The following is a 20,467-nucleotide window of genomic DNA, read 5'->3' as shown; positions in this document are numbered from 1 at the left end:
GTTAATTCTGCTCAGCTGGAGCTGCGAATGGGTGATTTTTATCTTCATCATCATTTTTTCCTAAATTGTAGACAGAAAAGGCCAAGAAAAGTACTTTCATCAGGAAAAAAAAAAAGCATTTTTAAAATAGAGTCCTACTCTCTCAGGAATCTAGAGCCCAGTTTCTTTGACTGATTCTGCTGCTCAGGCAATGGCACCCCACTCCAGTACTCTTGCCTGGAAAATCCCATGGACGGAGGAGCCTGGTGGGCTGCAGTCCATGGGGTCGCTAAGAGTCGGACACGACTGAGCGACTTGACTTTCACTTTTCACTTTCATGCACTGGAGAAGGAAATGGCAACCCACTCCAGTGTTCTTGCCTGGAGAATCCCAGGGACGGGGAAGCCTGGTGGGCTGCCGTCCATGGGGTCGCACAGAGTCAGACACGACTGAAGCGACTTAGCAGCAGCAGCACCAGCTGCTCAGATGCTGTGTGATCTAAGACTAGCACATGCCCCCTCTGGTTTCTGTCCTAGAGAACAGTAATCAGATGGTCTCTGAGGTTCTATCAGTTGGTGGCATCCTACAGGATGGAGTTTCCAGAGGGACTGGCTCCCACGGCCCAGGTTAGCCCAGCCTGTGTCCACCACCTCTGGCTGCTCCCTCCCACCCCCACCTTCCACCTTAGGTATCTCTGGAGAGGCTGGGCAGCGTAGCTGGAGAAAATCTTGTATCCTCAGTGAACCCAGCTAAACAAGCAAACAGGATTTCCAGGCTCTCAAGAAGCTTGCCTTTCAGAGAGTAGACCTGTCCAGACAGACATCAATCAATCAAATACACAGAGAAGGTAATTCCAGAGAGAGATGAATACTGTCAAGAAAAACAAACAGGACGGTGTGGAGATAGCATCAGGGAGAGTGAATGAATTTCCATTGGGTGATCAGGGAAGGCCTCACTGGGGAGGTGGCAGGTAGCACTTGAACTGAGATGTCCGTGACAGGAGGCAGCCATAGGAATATCGGGAGACAGGAGAGGAGGGGTGTTTTCAGAAGGAGAGAGCAGTGGAGGTCCTTACATGATAGTAAACCAAGCACGTTCAATGGCAGGAAGCACCCTTGGGTGGCCTGGAACCTTTGAAGTCTGGGGGTTTGGTAGGGGTTCAGACTTCATTCCAGGTGCAAATGGAAGCCATTGGAGGGTGTGAGCTGGGGAGTGATCTATTTGCACTTTGTAAGATTGCCCTAGCTGTTGTGAGGAGAGTGGATTTGAGGGAGCAAGAGGGGAAAAAGGGGAACACAGTGAGGCAGGATCTGGGCTGGAAGATGTGGGCTTGGAGACTGTAGGAGGCTTGTCATGCAGTTTGAAGCAAATCTTTTTCTTTTTAAAAACAAACAAACAAACAAACTTTATTTTATGTTGGGATATAGCCGATTAACAATGTGATGGTTTCAAGTGAGCGGTGAAGGGACTTAGCCATACATTTACATGTATCCATTCTCCCCTAAACCCCCTTCCCATCCAGGCTGCTGGATAACACTGAGCAGAACTCCCTGTGCTATACAGTAGGTCCTTGTTGGTTGCCCATTTAAAATATAGCAGTGCATACATATCCAACCCAGAGAAGGAGGGGACTCCCTATGTGGGACCCAAGCTATTAGGTGTTTGATGGAATCTGGTATTGCAACTCAAACTCACTCCATCTAACTCTGGATGGGGGAGAGATGACCAAATAAAATAAGAGGTTCCTCACAGGCCAAAGTCACTGCCATTGCCTTAAAGTAGATGTCAGCAGCCCTGAGAAAGGAGCCACAGTCCCAGCCTGGCTGGGGCTCTCTGGGTGTCCAGGGGAGATGGTTGAGGCTTGTGACCCTGGGCGAGGCGTGGGCGGTTCTGCTGGTGTGCTGCATATGTGTCTGAGTGTGACATCCTGGGGGCTGGCAGCAGGCTATCAGCGGGCCCTTCCCAGGCTAGGCTAAATCTCTGGTTGGGGGACCCCATACAAGTCCCAAACTTGTCAGGCCCAGACAGGAAAGGGGGCCAAGTGCTGGAGTTAGAAAGTTGAGGCCCTCTTCCCTTCCAGCAAGCTCGTGGACTCAGCTGCTGCCCAAGGATCCCTCAGCGGGTATTGTCAGCCAGAGGAGGCCTGTGATTTAATGGGAAGAACTTTGTTTCTTGGTAGCTGAGAGCCTGAACTTGCCTTTTCACTTCTCAGTGATGAGAAGTGATGAGCCTCAGTTTTCTCTGTGAAATGGAATGCCTGCTTCACAGGATTATTATATTGATGATGTTTATTATCCCATTGTGTACTGGGTAAGTGGTTATTATCTGGAGGGTGATGGATGAGAGGGTTTTGTGTTCCTTGTCTAAGAGAGGAAGTGGAAGCAGAATGCCCCCTGCTCCAGGCCCAGACTTCTAGGCACAGTGACTAGGATTTGGAAGTGAAAGTGAAGTCGCTCAGTCATGCTTGACTCTTCTCGACCCCATGGACAGTAGCCTGCACCAAGCTCCTCTGTCCATGGGATTTTCCAGGCAAGAGTACTGGAGTGGGTTGCCATTTCCTTCTCCAGGGCATCTTCCCAACCCAGGGATCGAACCCAGGTCTCTCGCATTGTAGACAGACAATTTACTGTCTGAGCCACCAGGGAAGTCCAGTACTTGGAAGGGGAACTGAAAATTAGCCCCAGAGGGGCCAAGGCCCAGGCCAGGAAGCCCAGGAGCCAAAGGAAGGGTCTGGGGGAGAGGAGGTGTTCTGGGCCCATGGGTGTGGAGTACAGCTTCCTCGGTACCACTGAGAGCCTAGGGCAGACCAGCGACCGGGGAGTTGAAGTGTCCTCTCTCTGTTTTGGAAGCTATGTGACCCTAGGCTTCATGCCAGGACTCTGCCTGCCCTGGGGCTTGTCCCCAGCCTCCCATGAGATTCTTTACTTGCCCTAAGTCCTTCCAGGGGAAAGATTTCTCAGGATCAGCCAGACACCCCTTTAGGATGCAGGCTCCTGCCCCAGCTGGCCATCTTGGTGAGGCTATTTCCTGTAGCCAGCAGAGGAAATGATGTCATGGGCACAGGCAGGTCTGCAGAGGGTATGGGAAAAGAACTGTGCAAGCGGCCTCCTTTGTTAGGAAGAACTTGGCGCCCCCCAAGCCCATCAGCCCCCATCCGTCATCAGTAACAGCCATTGTAGCCACCTCTGAGGGGAGCCCCGGCCTGAACCCCACAGCCGCCAGAGGCCAGAGCCAGATGGAGAAAGGGCTTTGTGTCCAGGGAGGGGTCCTTGCATATGGGGTTTGTGTGTTTTAAAACATAATAATAAGCGGGCTCCTCTCCCCCAACAACTCTCCCCACACCCCACTGAGCACATCCACCTCGCACTGAATGGAAGAGATTTTCCATGCAGTGGGAGGTCAAGTCTGGCGAGAATTAGCTGGTGTCCAGGGGCTAGAGAAAGACTGTGATTGCTGATGATAAATGTGCCCAGCATGGAGTGTTTCTTTCTCCTTCACCTCCCGCCTGCCCCCCATTCTCCATTCCCAGTCCTGCCCCCCATTGTGGGCACCATCCCGCACCAGCCAGCCCTGCTCAGCTACAGATGCCTGTCCCCTGCAGTTGAGCCTGAGGGACCCAGGCCAGACCTTGTCACCCAAATGGGGACAGAAACCAGGGGGCGGAGGCATCAGGGCCCCCTATACTAAATCATTGCAGCCTCTGAGGTCTCAGTTCTATTGGGCAGGGATGGACCTGGCTAAGACGGACATAGTGAGTTTCCATCCCAGGCATGGGACATACGGAACCCAAACTTTTACCCATAGCCATGCCATGCTGTGCTATCTCCCTCAGCCCTGAATCAGAAATGGGGCTCTGGTCCAGCTTGGCTGTTAATTTGCTGTGTGATGTGGCATTGGTCACTTCCCTTCTCTGAGCTGGTAGAACAGGTTTCAGGACTCCCCGTACAGGGCTCAGCTGGAAAATCCTTCCTGCCTGGCACTTCTCCATGTGGCTGGCATGAGCTCTTCCCAGTTGCTACAGCACATTTGCATCTGTATGCTCAGCTGACCTTCACCACCACACCTCAGAACTGACAGGGCAGTACTTGTTAGTCCCTTTCTCATAGATGGAGAAACTGAGGCCTTCCCAAGGTCTCAGTGGCAGGGTGAGTGAGCTGGTTTTCTGGCTGTCAGGCCAAGCCATTCCACCGTGTGCCCATCCAAGCTGGACCCCCTGCTCAGGGTCACCATAAGGGAAGCGCAACCCCTCTGGTCTCCCCTAGCAACTGGTGGCAGTCTCCCCTCCAGGGATGTCTGAACACTGTAGTTTTAGTCCCTTCCCCCTTCCTCCCAGGTGTAGCTCTGGTAAATATGGTTTCTTTGTTATTGTTGAGTCACTAAGTCATGTCTGACACTTTGCGACCCCATGGACTGCAGCACGCCAGGCCTCCCTGTCCTTCACTATCTCCTGGAGTTTGCGCAAACTCATGTCCATTGAGTTGGTCCATTGGTTGGATGCCATCCAACCATCTCATCCTCTGTCACCTTCTCCTCCTCCTGCCCTCGATCTTTTCCGGCATCAGGGTCTTTAATTTACCTTTGTCCTAAAGTACCTTCTTTCATCTTTAAGGCCCCCAGACTCTGTTTATTCTAATGGCTTAGATTCTGATACCTCTTAAATAAGCCCAGGGCCTTGACTTCCACCCCATCAAACCTCCCACTTGCCAGGTGTGTCTCCACACTGGGCACTGCCCAAGCCCAGCCCTGGGAAGGAGCATGCAGCCTGGCATGGATCCTGCTGGCAGGCAGAGACCAAGCTTAGACTCCTGTGTCCTGCAAGCTCCACTCCCCTCCCAGGGCATAGGTACCCTGTCCTGAACATCATGGGGGACACCAAGAACAGTGTGACGTGCTCCCTGCTTCCTAGAAGCAGCCATCCACCTCTACCAAGGAACTTTCGAGCTGCCCAGAGCAAGGTGCCACCAGACCCCCATCCTCGTCACCTCCTCTTCCTATGTTTTAAGCAGATTGTGAGCAAAATGGAACTTGCCCACGAGGAAGCCAGATTGGTAACGAGGGCATGCAGAATGGTGCCTTGTGAATATTTGAGAGAAAGACAAGAAGGCTAGGGCAAGTAGGCAGAGGCTGGGATGCCATCATGGGGAAGAGGAAGTGCACTGTTTTGCATGACCTCAGAGGTTGAAATTATAGCGATGGCTGGAACCTCCACCAGCAAATTTCAGGTGAAAGTAAGGAAGACTTTTCTGTTAGATCTGTCTAAAGGAGAACCTGGCTAAGAAAGGCAGTGGTGAGGTCTCTGTCCCTGGAGGTATGTGAGTCAAGGTTGGATACAGAATTGATGGGGGTGGGGTGGGTGTTGTACAAGACAGCCCTTGGAGTAACCTCTATCCCTGTGAATCAGTACATCCAAGTGAGACTAACTGACAGGAGATCCCATGTAGGCAGGAACAGGTAAATGAGAAGTGGGGGTTTGAACGGTACCCACCACCAACAAATAGTTCCTCCTCCTCCCTCCCTGGCCTCCCCACAACATTGTGCCTTAGGGCCCCAGTAGGTGCTGGGTCTTTGAGCCGGAATAACAACGGCAAGAAAGTTGACCCCACTTTAAGCAAATTTGCTTCATGAGAAAAACTTTACTCAACAGGGCCGTGTCCTCCATTAACAGATTCCCCATCAGGCCATCTTCAAATATCAAAATGTGGGAACCAGAGTGCAACTCAGGAAGTGGACTCAACCAACTTCCTGATTTTACAGACGGGGCTCCTGAGGCCTGAGAGGAAGGCCACGTGGCAGTGCCAGTCCCCAGCTGGGCTGCAAACCCGGGGCTCCTGACTTCAGTGGTTTTTCTTGTCCTGTGTCTGGCTGTCTCTGGTTACATCTGTGTAAGGATGCTTCCTCTTGCATACCTTCGTTTTGGATCGGCTGGGCCATTTGTGGATGCAGCTGTACAGGCAGGTTGCACTTCTGCAACTGTAGGTTCAAATGCGTTCTGCTATCGGAAAACTACACTTTATGTGAGTCGTTTTCCCACCAGGAGGAAATTCAGATCTGGCCTGGCAGTGGCAAAGCCTCCTCCTCAGGGGCCTCCTCTTAAAGGTGTTTTATTCTCCCCTGTGAAGATGGGGCAGTGGGGAGAGAGGTAGTGAAGCCAGGGAGATGGTGACCAAAGGCCACGGCTCTGAGCCTGCAGCAGTGGCTTCCTCCCACTGACCAGGTGACTCAGGCAAGTCCCTGATGCCCCGTGTCTTCATCTGTAACACGGGAAGATAATGCTCACCTAGGCAAACTATTTGCTGCTGCTGCTAAGTCGCTTCAGTCGTGTCCGACTCTGTGCAACCCCACAGGCGGCAGCCCACCAGGCTTCCCCATCCCTGGGATTCTCCAGGCAAGAACATTGGAGTGGGTTGCCATTTCCTTCTCCAATGCATAAAAGTGAAAAGTGAAAGTGAAGTCGCTCAGTCATGTCCAATTCTTCGAGACCCCATGGACTGCAGCCTACCAGGCTCCTCCATCCATGGGATTTTCCAGGCAAGAGTATTGGAGTGGGGTGCCATTGCCTTCTCCAAAACTATTTGCAACATCCCCCAAATAGTGGACATAAATGCCAGTTCCCAATATAGAAGTCAGATTCAGGTATCCAGCTGCCTGAATGTGCTTCCCAACTCAGCTATATAGTTTTACAGCCCTGTGCCAGTTACTTATAAACTCTCTTGGTCTCAGTTTCCTCATCTGTAGTATGGGGATAATAATAGTACCTATCTGATAGAGATGTAATTACCATAGGGATGTGGTTCTCAAATCGTGTGCTTAGGCACCTTAGGATGGTACAGCAAATTCACAGGGGTACTGTGGGCTATTTTTAATCTTCAAAGAAACACAGCGATGCTGGACAGCTGCCAGGTACTGCAATGACTACTAGCTCAAGATAGCTTACAATTTTAGCACCACATCACACTTCTTTCCTTTCCATGGCACCATGCCTTTGCAAAGCTGGGAATTTTGGCATTTGGGAGTACCCCAAGGCAAATTATGAGGGTAGCAGTGTCCGCTGTGATTCTAAGATTTGAGGTATTGTGCCACGTCCAACAGGCACACATACATCCTCATTATAAGTCAGTGTGGCCATTTAGAAATGGAATACTAATATTATTGTTGCTTTTAATTTATGAGTATTATTTTTTCTAATAGGCTTCCCAGGTGGCATTAGTGGTAAAGAATCTGCCTGCCAATGCTACTGAGTTATTAGGAGATCACACCCTCACACAGAAACGTAAGCTGGTTGGATTTAACTACTTAATAAACAGAACCATTAGGAATTTCTTTTGGCTTTGGGATAAAATTACTGGGTAAAAATGACCAAAACACTGAAAAATGATCAAAACACAGAACTTCCCAAAAAAGTTTGGGAAGTTCTGTCTAGGATTGTTGAGGGGCTCGGTAAGTTAATTGAAAATACCTTCTAAAAGCCTCTGGTAGAGGAAGCACCCAGGAGCTCCAAGACTTTATTCTTCTTTTCCCTCTAAGCTGGAGAGGGCAGGCTCAGGTGGCCCTCCCGAGGACCCCTAAGGAGCCTTCCTCAGCCACTAAGGGCCAACAAGCCCTTGGCCCAAGCCAGGGCCAAGGAGGAGGTGATGTGTCCACTGGTCGGGACTGGGGCCCAACTCAGCCACTACCCGGGGCTGGCAGCACCCCCCCACACACACCCCTTTCATTTGTGTTCACTGAGCACCTGCTGTGTGCCGGCCAGCACCTAGTCTGCTGATGGGGCCCTGGGGATAGGAATCTCAGGTTGCCCTTGGTTCTTCTTTGTCTCCTGCAGGACGCCTGGGGGCTAGGGACCTTGACAAGTGGGCAGCGGCTACGTCGCTGGCACTGCCCTGAATGACAGGGAGGCAGTAACGAGAAAACCCAGGCATCCTCCTGCAGGGACTAGAGCGGAGTCTTGGAGCCAGGGTTGACAGGAGGGGTGGGGCAGGCAGGGCGGGGGCCCAGGGCCACCAGACTCAGGCCTGCTGCCCTAATGGATCGCTTATGTTTACTTCCTCAGTCGAGTCTGCACCTGCTTTATAAATGAGCTGCATTAGGGTTATAAAACAAAGTCATAAATGCACCCCATAGTGCCACCTAGAGTCAGGGCTCTGTCACCTGGAGGCTGGGGGCTGCCTGGTTAGAAGGTAGGGCAAGTCTGTAACTGCACCCATGAGCTGCCCTTGTGGCCACCATCCCCAGAGGGAGGCCCATTCCCCCCATTTCACAGATGAGGTGCCTGAGGCCAGTAAGGACTGGTTGAGACCAAGGGGTGTCTGGGTCTGAAGCCTGAGCCCTGTCCTACACTCCTCAGTCCCAAGACTGATGCAGAATGCTGTGGCCTGAGGTGGGTGTGGAGTCCTCTTGGCTCCACCCTGCTCTCCCTAAAACTGCCTGGCCTGGCGGGAGGGCCACAGTGTCCAGCTCCCTGGGCACTGTGTCATCTCACCATCAGATGTTCACACTCCTAGACCCTAGACTGCCAGTTTACCTACAAAGAAGGTGTCTCCCTGTCTGGCAGAGGGAAGCAGGTGTGGGGGAGTCCTGGCCTGGCCTTCAGAATCCACAGCTTAGATGCCCACTAACCAAGTGACCATGCATTAGTTTGGATGGACTTCAATTTCCCCAGCTTTGAAACAAGAAAAACAAGTCCTAGCCTTACTAGCCCTTTGGTGTGCATGTGTGCATGCCCAGTTGCATCCGACTCTGTGCAACGTTATGGACGGTAGCCCACGAGGCTCCTCTGTCCATGGATTTCTCCAGGCGAGAATACTGGAGTGGGTTGCCATGCCTTCCTCCAGGGGATCTTCCTGACCCGAACATCAAACCTGTGTCTCCTGCATTGCAGGTGGATTCTTTACCGCTGAGCCACTGGAGAAGCCCAGTCTTTTTGTGAGAGAGTCCCATAATTGTAGAGACCTGGCCAGTGTCAGGGTCTATTAGGATTCTCAGGTGTGGGGACACTTACAGTGTTATGAAGCTACTCCAGGGATAGGCAGTGTGGAGTCCTGTTTTGCCTATCCCTGTTTGGGATAGGCAGCATCCCAAACATTGAAGTCTGATTTCCTGGGTTCAGACCTTGGCTCTGCCTCTCACTAACTGTGTGACCTTGGGCAGGTTGCTTAAGTGCTCTGAACCTCAGCTTCCCCCATCAGTAAACTGGGGACCAATATATCATACCTTACAAAGTTGTTGCAAGAATTCAGTAAGTTAACTGTGTAACTGAAAACATAGCAGCTAATTCCAGAGAAGCGTTCGTTGCTATTTTGATGCAGCAACTTGTATGGTGCTAGACCTCTCCTAGGCTCTCATGCTCATTTATCTCCCGTGATCCTCAAAAGAGCCCAGAGAGAGGAAGTGTGTCCATTTGTCCATTCACTTCAGAGACAGAGTAATACAGTCTCTCCTTGGGTCACACAGAACATGCCAGATGGAGCTGGAGTCCTCCTCCTCCTTGCTGGCTTCCCCTTCGCTCCCCCAGGCCATGCACACACACCCTGCCCAGGGCCCAGAGCTGAGAGCCAGTGACAACCTGTGCGTTTTCTCAGAGCCCACATCTTAGCAGGAGCTCATGGTCCCCCAGGAGATGACATGGCGGACATATGTTGTTCATTCTGCTCTTGAAGAACTAGGTGTCCCTTTGGCACCTCTACCCATAGGGGGACTCCCTAGAGTGTGTCCCACCCTTGGCCTCCTGGGACCCCAGCTGCACTTGAGGGACTGGAGCGCTGGGACAGGGACAAGCGTGCGGAAGGCTGGCAAGGGGCTAGGCAGACACACACCCTTGCAGCTTAATTTGCTGTTTCCTCGGGAGCAGTTAGCAGAGGAGGACAAGCCCCACCACCGCTTGTCCCCAGCCAACTGATTGTTTGGCGCTTGGCACTGGAAAGTCAATTTTCCTAAGTGGATTGTAAACCAGTAGCCTGGCCCGGCCTGGTTTCCCTCCCTCCCTCCCCACGCTGGTGGTGGCCAGGCCCCTCTCTCTTCCTGTTTGTCTCACCTCCTGAGGTGCTGTTCTTTCCAGGGACGCGGGCAGGGCCCGGGTTTCCATTTGGCCCCTTTGGGGGAGGAGATGGCTGCCAACACAGCCTCACTGACTTCCCAGCCTCCCCGTGTCCTCATCCATAGGCCAAGGGTGTGGATTTGGCTGAAGTGGGTGGATCAGAGCCACAGACCAGGGGAGGGGAGGGGCTGGGGGGGGAGGCTGCAGCGAACGTGGTCTGCCCTTCCACGTTGCTGCCTGCCTTGGACTTCCGGGAAGAGGAGGCCCTCTGGGAGCGAGCTTTGGGGAGCCCAGCCTGGCGTTGCCACCTCACCTCACCTCTGTGGGACCTGGCTCATCTTCCCATGTCCATCAGCCTGCCAGGCTGGGGCTGCAAAGGGCAACTGTGGCTTCAGGGCAGAGCTGGCCGAGTTTGTGCTCCAGCCTCAGGCCCATTTCCAGCTCTTCACATGCTGTGGCATCACCACGGGAAACTGGAGGGAGGCCCTGGAAGGCCAGTGCAGGGGATCCTGGAGAGGACTGGAGAGGAGTGTCCTTGCCCTGCTGGATTGCCTCACCTCCCTGGGCTCCCCTGCCTCCTCCATCTGTAAAGAAGTAGACTCGCATAGCATCATAGAGCTGGGACTGGCTCCAAAATACAAAATCCTAAAAGCAGGGCACAGTGGGGAAACTGAGGCCCCAGAAGTGCCAGGCCTTGCCTAGGTCACAGCAAGTGTCCTGGCAGGTCTCCTCCAGCTGCCCACCCCTCTGCCTCCCCCGACCTCCTCTCTTTGTCACAGCCCCCAGGGGATGGAAGGGACCTGGGACCTCCCACCCGTGGCCTCACAGAGCCCTCCATTCTCCACAGGCACTGACTCGGGCAGGGAAGAGCTCCCCGACTCCTTCCCATCGGCTCCAGCAGAGACGCTGCCCCACTTCTTGCAGGAGCCACAGGACGCCTACATCGTGAAGAACAAGCCCGTGGAGCTGGGCTGCCGTGCCTTCCCTGCCACACAGATCTACTTCAAGTGCAACGGCGAGTGGGTCAGCCAGAGTGACCACGTCACCCAAGAGGGCCTGGACGAGGCCACCGGTGAGCCCACGCCACCCCCACCCCCACCGGCACCCCCAGGTCACTCCGAGCCCAGAGGGTTCTGGGCCTGGCTCCACACTGGCTCTGTGTGAGCCCTCACACAGCCATGGTCCCCCCAGGGCCTCAGTTTCCCCTCGGGTTCACCCTGGATCAGTGTCTTCCCAAGACTTGGCCTCTTGCCCCGTCTGACTTTGGGTGACCGGGTGAAACAGCACCACATCGCTTTCTGCGTGCTTGTTCCCTTTCCCAGTTTCTTTCCATCCTCTGCTTGCATCAGAGGGCAGGTCCAGTCCAGCACAGGTTCTTCCCCCCTCTCCCCGGCACCTGCTCTGCCCCCTGTTGAGAGAGAGGAGCTGGTCCTATCTCACAGCCTTGCCCCCAGCCCCAACCAAAATTCTCGACCAGGTCCTCTGGGTCTGTGAGAAGTGATAGTGTTTTCTTTTCATGATAATGATGCAGTACTTCATTCATAGAAATTAATTGGTTTAGGGTTTTTTTTTAAAAAAAAAAAACAGGTTAGGCGCAGAGAGGCCTGGCAAGTGCAGTGCTGCAGGTGTCCTTAGGTAAAAGGGTAGCAGGAAGTGAAAGAGGAGGAGAAGGGAAAATTAAGGAGATGAAGCCCTGAGCCTTTAGAGAGGGAGCACTGACTCCAAGACCCTAGACTGCCAGAGAACTAACCCTACTACTGCTACTGCTAAATCGCTTCAGTCGTGTCCGACTCTGTGCGACCCCATAGACGGCAGCCCACCAGGCTCCCCCGTCCCTGGGATTCTCCAGGCAAGAACATTGGAGTGGGTTGCCATTTCCTTCTCCAATGCATGAAATGTGAAAAGTGAAAGTGAAGTCGCTCAGTCGTGCCCGACTCTTAGCGACCCCATGGACTGCAGCCCACCAGGCTCCTCCGTCCATGGGATTCTCCAGGCGAGAGTACTGGAGTGGGGTGCCATTGCCTTCTCCGGAGAACTAACCCTAGGGAGTATCAGATAATGAGAACTCACACAGTGGAAACCACTTGAATACAAGACCAGGCATCACCCAACCACCAGTAGCTCCCTGTGCAGGATGCCAGGGTGCTAAACCACAAACAAAACAAAAATACAAACCCAATCATCAGCAGACAGGATCACCACCTCACTCAGCCCTGCCCATCAGAGGAAAAACAAACAAACACTCAGCACAAATCTCACCCTAAGCTCACACAAACCACCGGACCAACCTTAGGAGGGCAGAAACCAAAAGGAAGAAAGAATTCAACCTTGAAGCCTGGGAAAAGGAGACCTCAAACACAATAAGTTAAAAAAATAATGAAAAGGCAGAGAAATACCACACAAGTGAAGGAACAAACTAGAAACAGAGAATCCAAATAAATGAAGAGGAAATAGGCAAACTACAGTCATCAGGACAGCGTGGTACTGGCAAAAAACAGGAATAGAGACCAATGGAACAAGATAGAAGGCCCAGAAATGAACCCACGCTCCTATGGGAACCTTATTTTCGACAAAGGAGGCAAGAATATACAATGGGACAAAGACAGCCTCTTCAATAAATGGAGCTGGGAAAACTGGACAGCTACATGTAAAAGAATGAAGTTAGAACACTTCCAAACACCACACACAAAGATAAACTCAAAATGGACTAAAGACCTAAATGGAAGACCAGAAACTATAAAACTCTTAGAGGAAAACATAGACAGAACACTCGATGACATAAAGCAAGATCCTCTATGACCCACCTCCTAGGGTAAGGGAAATAAAAACAAAAGTAAACAAGTGGGACCTGATTAAAAGCTTTTGCACAGCAAAGGAAACTGTAAGCAAGGTGAAAAGACAACCCTCCGAATGGGAGAAAATAAGAGCAAATGAAGCTACTGACAAAGGATTAATTTCCAAAATATACAAGCAGCTCGTACAACTCAATGAGGAAATAGGCAAAACTACAGTCATCAAGACAGTATGGTCCTGGCACAAAAACAGAAATAGAGACCAATGGAACAAGATAGAAAGCCCAGAAATGAACCCATGCACCTATGGGTACCTTATTTTCGACAAAGGAGGCAAGAATATACAATGGGGCAATTGTATATTGCCCATTCAAAACAACCCAATCAAAAAGTGGGAAAAAGACCTAAACAGACATTTCTCCAAAGAAGACATACAGATGGCTAACAAACACATGAAAAGATGCTCAACATCCCTCATTATTAGAGAAATGCAAATCAAAACCACAATGAGATAACACCTCACACTGGTCAGAATGGCCATGATCAAAAAGTCTACAAACAATACATGCTGGAGAAAAGGGAACGCTCCTGCACTGTTGGTGGGAATGTAAATCGATACAGCCACTATGGAAGACGGTATAGAGACTCCTTAAAAAACTAGGAATAAAACCACCATATGACCCAGCAATCCCACTCCTAGGCATGTACCTGAGAAAACCAAAATTGAAAAAAACACATGTATCCCATTGTTCACTGAAGCACTAGTTACAATAGCCAGAACATGGTAGCAACCTAGATGTTCATCAACAGATAAGTGGATAAAGAAGTTGTGGTACATACACACGGTGGAATATTGCTCAGTCATACAAAGGAACACAGTTGAGTCAGTTCTGATGAGGTGGATGAACCTAGAATCTGTTATACAGAGTGAAGTGAGTCAGAAAGAGAAAGATAAATATCGTATTCTAATGCATATAAACGGAATCTAGAAAAATGGTACTGAAGAACTTATTTACAGGGCAGCAATGGAGAAGCAGACGTAGAGAATAGACTTATGGTCATGTGGAGAGGGGAGGAGAGGGTGAGACGTATGGAAAGAGTAACATGGAAACTTGCATTACCATATGGAAAATAGATGGCCACGGGAATTTGCTGTATGACTCAGCAAACTCAAATGGGGGCTGTGTATCAACCTAGAGGGGTGGGATGGGGCGGGAGATGGGAGGGAGCTTCAAAAAAGAGGGGGTATATGTATACCTATGGCTGATTCATGCTGAGGTTCAACAGAAAAGAACAAAATTCTGTAAAGCAATTATCCTTCAATAAACAAACAAACAAACAAACAAAAAAACAGGTTAATAACACTAAGTAAATAACCATAGAGGTGGTGCTAGGACTCACCCGAGTCCTGCAGGAAGGGAGGGTGACAGAAGCGTGGGAAACGAGGAGGAAGAGTGAGGTGTGTGCGGTTCCCCGGGCAACCCCCAACTCCAGGCAGGAGGCAGCGCCCCGGGCTCCTCTCATCTCACGAGTCCAGCCTCTGTTTACAGTACAGGACCCTTGGGGGTGGAAAGCCTTTCCCAGACTCAGGCCAGCAAGGGGGGCCGTCCACTCTGGTCACCTGTGGGCAGCCGGCTTTGTGCAATCCCAGCCAACCCCAGCCTCCAGGTGGTTCCTTCACCCCAGATCCTGCCTTGTCTTTGATTTCATTTTTAACCTCTCTTCCCTGACCTTTTCTTTCTCCTCCTTATTCATCCCTTCCCTCCTTCCTTCTGTCTCTTCTGCCTCTCCCTTCTCATCCCTGTCTCCTTTTGTGTCTGCCTTTTCTTCTTTAATTAACTTTTATTGGAGTATAATTGCTTTATAATGTGTTAGTTTCTACTGTATAGCAAAGTGAATCAGTTATATGTATACATATATCCCCTCTTTTTTGGATTTCCTTCCCATTTAGGTCACCACAGAGCACTGAGTAGAGCTCCCTGAGCTGTACTACAGATTCTCGTTAGTTCTATATTTTACACATTGTCTTTTTTCTTTATCTCTCTCTCTTTTTTTGTGTCTCTCTCTTTTTTCATTCTTGTGTCTCTCCCCTGACATACTCTCTGTCATTCTCTCTCCTTTTTCAACTTCTATTTTTCTATGAAAAGCTGACATTTCAGAACCATTCAGGCTTAAAATCATACCCCAGAATGTACTTCATGCCACTCAACACTATATCCTAAAAATTGGTTAAAATGGTAAGTTGTAGGTTATGTATATTTTACCAAAATTTTTTAAAGAATCTCAAGAATTTAAAAAGTTAGATTTGGAATCCCATTCTCACCCAAAATCTTAAAGTTAAAAGAAGAATTTTTAAAAAGCAAAAATAACCTGTGTCCCAGCTGCCTCCATGCTCTGGCTGTGTGACCGTGAGGAAGTCATTCAACCTCTCTGTGCCTCAGTTCCTCTCCTGATAAACTGGGATATTAACAGAAGGTCCTAGTGAGGCTGGAGCAAGGTGGTGCCTGCACAGCATTGAGCACGCTGCCGGGGCTCGGCGGGTGCTTAATAAATGCCCATTCCCTCCATCTTCCTTCTGGGTTTTTGTTGGCCTCTTTCCTCTGGAAACTTGTTATTACTCCTCTGTCCCCCGACCCCCTCTGGCCCTGAAGAGCAAGGAGACAGCGTATCCTGCTGGGGCCCCTCTCAGACCCTGTGACTGCTGGTAACAGGGTGGCTCTTAGTCCCCGGCTGCCAGGCACACAAGCCCTGCCCATCCTAGAAATCAAGGCACCGTTGTCCCCGTTAGCTACAAAGAATGGACAATGGTCCAGCAGGCCACACCCTTGGCAGCACTGCGGCTGGTTCCTCCTGCTCCCACCCCTGGCCCTCCCTGGCCCTCTCTGAAGCCCTGGAAACACAGAGGATGACAGAGGGGGCCGACAGAGGCAGGGCAAGCCCACCCGTTAGCTCACTCCAGATTGAGGCAGGCAGCCCAACCCTGGGTGTCCTGGTCAGGCACTGTCTGTCGTGCTGGGGGACACCTCATCTGGGCCCAAGTCCGGAAAGACTGAAGGCCCCTAGCCTCCTGTCTGCCTGCTGGTGACCACTGCCAAGGTGGTGCTCCTGAAACCTTCTGGATGGATGGCCCCCTTGAGAGAGGCCATTCCTCCAGGCCCACAGCCTGGCAAGTAAAGGGCAGAGCCCACTCTCCTACCCCAGACCGTGCAGCATCTCTCGGGAGCAAGCACTCCAGGCAGCCCCTGCTGCTTGTGGGCCAGGCACCGTACCCCCCCAACCCCCCACAAAACCTTCTGCAAGAAGCCTCTTCCCTCCTGGTGCTCCCTGCTAGCAAACTCCCAGCCCCCACCCCCAACTTAGATCCCCTGCCATCAGGAGGGGATTCCTTACTGCCTCAACTCCCAGTGTAAGGGCCCCCCTCGCTTAGGATGCAGGAGAGTTAAGGCAATGATTTCACTGGGAGAGGTCCAGAGAGGTATCATTTATTACCAGGCAGAGCTCTAACTGGGGCAAGATGCCTAGTAGCTGATCTCAGCTTTGCTGGCAACTTGCTGTGGGACTTTGGGCCTGCCACCTACCATCTCTGCGTTTCAATTTCTCCCTAGAATTGAATGAGATCCATATGAGCTGCCAGAGTAGATGTGTGTCCAGCCTGGTCTGGGTGCTGTAATTGCCATGACTCATTTAGAATTTACCTTGAGTGTTTTACTCTGATGAGGGAACCAAGGTTTGGAGAGGCTAAGTATCCATAACTTAGCTAAGGTCACACAGATGGGGAGTGAGGGTGGGGCTAGGATTCAAACCTGTCAAGAACCTGTCCAGTCCTCCACCTAACCAGCATGCCATGGTACCACAAGGTGTACACTCAACATTCCTGCCCTCGAGGGGCTTATCAGAACCCACGTGCAACCAGGAGAGGATGAACTGAGATACCAGATGTCAAGGAGGAGAGACAGGGCAGTCAGGGAGGGCTTCCTGGAGGAGGCAGTCTCAGTTCTTTCACAGGCTTTGGGAGGAGCTTCAGATGGACACCCTCATCCAGGAGGCTTCATCCCTTACTTGAACGTAGAGCATTTTGTCATTGAGGGAGTGAAGGCAAAAGAGTAAATGATTCCTTTTGTGTGTGCTAGTGCACCCAGTTATCCAGGGAACCCCTCGGGCCCCAACAAGGAGCCATTGAGAGATTGGAGGGTTCCCAGGAAAAGGGGCCTCCTCTTAGCTTCAGCCCTACAGTCTCCTGAGCAATGGCCAGAGATCACACGCTTACCTCATATTGGTTGAGCTCGCTGACTGTCTCAGACCCTGGGCCACAGCAGTGAACAGGGCAAAGCCCCACCTCATTCTCCTGCAGGAGATACAGTTCCTACATGAACATGGCAATAAATAATGCCGTTTCAGACCATGGTAGTGCCATGAGGGAATCGGGCTGGGTGGGGAGTGATAACTCTGCAGACCAGTGTCCAGTGCACCTATGGGAGTGCTGAGTGGCTCTCTGAGAGCTGGTGGGGGTGGGCCAGCATTGAGGGGCTGCCCTCCGAAGCGAGACCTAGCGCAAAGCGGATGGTCACTGGGAGTTCACTGGACGCAGAAAGGACAGAAGAAGAGTCCCAGGCAAAGGACTGCATGTGCAAAGGCCCTGTGACTAGAGAGGCTGGGGGAGCATGAGGCCCTCAGAGACGCCCAGTGAGGCTGCAGTGGATAGATCTTACAGGGCCTGGAGGCCACGTGGAGGGTCGGGGTCTTTACACCAGGATGACAGGGACATAGCAGGGGGATGGATGCCACTTGGACCTTTCAAAGAGCACACATTGTCTGCAGGGTGGCAAGTGGATTGAATGAGGGCAGAGGGCTTGGGTTAGCCATTATTGTTTCCAGGTGAGCTGTGGTGGTGGCTTGGGCCAGGCTCGAAGCAGAAGAGATGAGAAAAAGGGAAACGGGAGGCAGTGGGAGAGGAGCCCCCAGGACTGGAGGGTGGGGAGGGGTGAAAAGGACACAGGATATCATGGTCCCATATCCTGTGTCTCCTGCCCCCCCACCAACGGCATCTCTCTCCTCCTCCCAGGCCTGCAGGTGCGAGAGGTGCAGATCGAGGTGTCGCGGCAGCAGGTAGAGGAGCTGTTCGGGCTGGAGGATTACTGGTGCCAGTGTGTAGCCTGGAGCTCTGCAGGCACCACCAAGAGTCGCCGGGCCTACGTCCGCATCGCATGTACGCTGCCTGGACGCCCCAACCCCGTTCCCTTGGGCCCTTTCCCCTTTCCCCATGGATCCTGGAGGGAGAGTTCTACACACAGACATGAGGGCACAGGGGCCACCAGCTCAGAAGAAGGCTCCAAGACCCAGAGCCTGTGCCACCTTTGGTGCCAGAATTTCTAATGGCCCCTTTTTACCTACTTATTTATATAACAAACCCATCAGCTTCCCTAGTCATCATGTGCATAGGATCCCAGAGCTAGGGAGGGAACTTTGTTCCCCTCAGTCCACCTGGTAAGGCCCCTGTCTTGGAGAAGAGATTCCCCTGGTAAAGGCCAGGAGTCCTGGTAAAATTTCCTTGGTGTGCACTGCCACCTCGTGGCTAGAAGGGAACACTTCAGGATCCAGCTCTGCCTGACTGGCCTCCTCCCGGCCCTGGCCTGACGGTGCCTTGGAACCCTTTCCCTTCTCCCAGACCTGCGCAAGAACTTTGATCAGGAGCCTCTGGGCAAGGAAGTGCCCCTGGACCATGAAGTTCTCCTGCAGTGCCGCCCACCAGAGGGGGTGCCTGTGGCTGAGGTGAGTGAGGACATGGGGAATACTGGGCATGGCAGAGGCCACCCAGGTGTGGTATTTACCACCAGCCACGGTAACTCAGCCTCCCAGAGCCCTCCCATTTTACAGAGGAAAGAACTGCCATCTCTTTAGAACTCGGCACATCCCAGATCCCAGCTGGGCCCTCCCCAGGCATCATCTAACCTCATGGATGGGGCAGAACTGGGGAAGGAACCCCCAGGACTCCTTGGGCTGACCCCAGGCTCGGTCTCCTGCAAGGGAAGTGGCTGCACACACCGTCTCCCAGAACCCAAGAACCCAGCTTTATGGAGACCAAAGAGTCTCACAATGCGTGTGTCTGAGCTCATCACACCTTCTGGTACCACATGTGCGTCCCTGGGTGATGCCCTCCTGTCCCCTCACTGCCCTGCTTGTATCCCAGACCTGCTTCCTCTCTCCCACTGGCCGTACTGGTGGTCCTGGAGTCAGAGCAGGGCATGGGGAAACATCTCAGCTTTGCCGCCAGGGACCTTAGTAGCACAGGGTTGGGGAAGATGGTCCCCTGGACTTCCAGCTCAGAATCAGACATCAGAATCTTGGCTCTAGTCACTGCCCCCAGCCCAGGCCTCCATCTGGAAATGAGCTCAGACTCCCTTCATGACAGGTAGCCTCGTGGGGCTCCCACATGTGCCCAGCACCTGGCAGAATAGTCCTCATGGCAACCACGTCATCCCATCTTATGGCTGGGAGCACAGCACTGGGCCAAGGGAAGCGGTCAACCAGGGTCACCCAGCTAGTGAGTGGCGGAGCTGGGATTTGCACACCCAGAGCTGCTAAAATGGGGACCCTGTTTTTAATCACCTGCCAGATCTCTTACCCTGACTAAGGGAGTCGGTTTACAGAGTTAATGATGAAGACACGCATTTATTTAGTACTTACTGTGAGCCAGGCATGTGCTCCACACTTTCTACATACGGATTCATTTCATCCTCACAGTAGCCCTTTGGATAGTGCTACTGAATATCAACTTATAGTTGATGAAACTGGGGCTGAGTGGAAGTCCCTTCCCAAGGCTGCCAGCTGGTGGGTGGTCATCTTAACCACTGTGTTCTGCAGTGCCCAGCACAGTGCCTGGCCTGTAGAGGCCCTGCATCCTGGGTCACCACCAAGCTTGGACAGGGATAGAACTGTCCTGTTTAGCTCGGCCTTCCCCACCAACCCCCTGCAGAGGGCCCACACTCTGGGGTGCAGGGATCAGGCACTGGGCCCTCACACCCCCAACCCCTCCCCTGCAGGTGGAATGGCTCAAGAATGAGGACGTCATCGACCCCACCCAGGACACCAACTTCCTGCTCACCATCGACCACAACCTCATCATCCGCCAGGCCCGCCTGTCGGACACGGCCAACTACACCTGCGTGGCCAAGAACATCGTGGCAAAGCGCCGCAGCACCACGGCCACCATCATTGTCTACGGTGTGGCCCAGAGTGGGCGGTGGGGAGGGGACACGTGGTGGAGGTGGGCGGGGACCTGGGGCAGTATAGCCCACCTGACCCTGTTCTACCCAAAAGCCAGCACCTGGTGAACAGGTGGTGAGGAGGAGGCCCAAGAGAGGAGAGGTAGCTTCTCCAAGGTCACACAGCAAATTTAGTGGTGAGGCCAGGCACTCCTGGGCCCCCAGCCAGGAGCACTCGCCCCTTCTCAAGCCCTTTGCTTGTCCCTGAAGAAGACCCAGTTCTCTGGGAGTCGGGGCTGAGGCAGGGCCCACTTGGGATCCCCATCCCCAAGCGTATTATTCTAGCAGAGTTCGGGACTGCTGCTCGGGCCGCTCAGCAATTCCTTGCTGTCCCCTTGGGTGGGGGGGCGGAGCCACAGCTGAGATGAGTGTTGTAGCTCCAGTTATAGACCTCCCCCTATTCC

General features: G+C 52.4%; 1 protein-coding gene across 2 annotated transcripts in view; it reads left to right on the top strand.

The window, feature by feature from the left end:
- The window catches only part of UNC5B (unc-5 netrin receptor B), a 90,945-nt gene that overhangs the window by 55,976 nt on the left and 14,502 nt on the right, over positions 1-20,467 (top strand). For both annotated transcript variants that reach the window (XM_086382191.1, XM_086382190.1), the window contains exons 2-5: positions 10,857-11,081; positions 17,864-18,007; positions 18,467-18,570; positions 19,842-20,022. In XM_086382191.1, coding sequence (XP_086238317.1) covers positions 10,857-11,081; positions 17,864-18,007; positions 18,467-18,570; positions 19,842-20,022 — 654 coding nt within the window. The remainder of the gene's footprint in view (positions 1-10,856; positions 11,082-17,863; positions 18,008-18,466; positions 18,571-19,841; positions 20,023-20,467) is intronic.

Source organism: Bos grunniens, chromosome 28 (assembly GCF_055505025.1).
Source record: "Bos grunniens cultivar Pamir isolate PY7600 chromosome 28, Bosgru_T2T1.0, whole genome shotgun sequence".
In the NCBI taxonomy this organism is placed as follows: Eukaryota; Metazoa; Chordata; class Mammalia; order Artiodactyla; family Bovidae; genus Bos; species Bos grunniens.
Note: the sequence above shows the minus strand (reverse complement) of the source record. Positions and strands in the feature narration are given on the sequence as shown.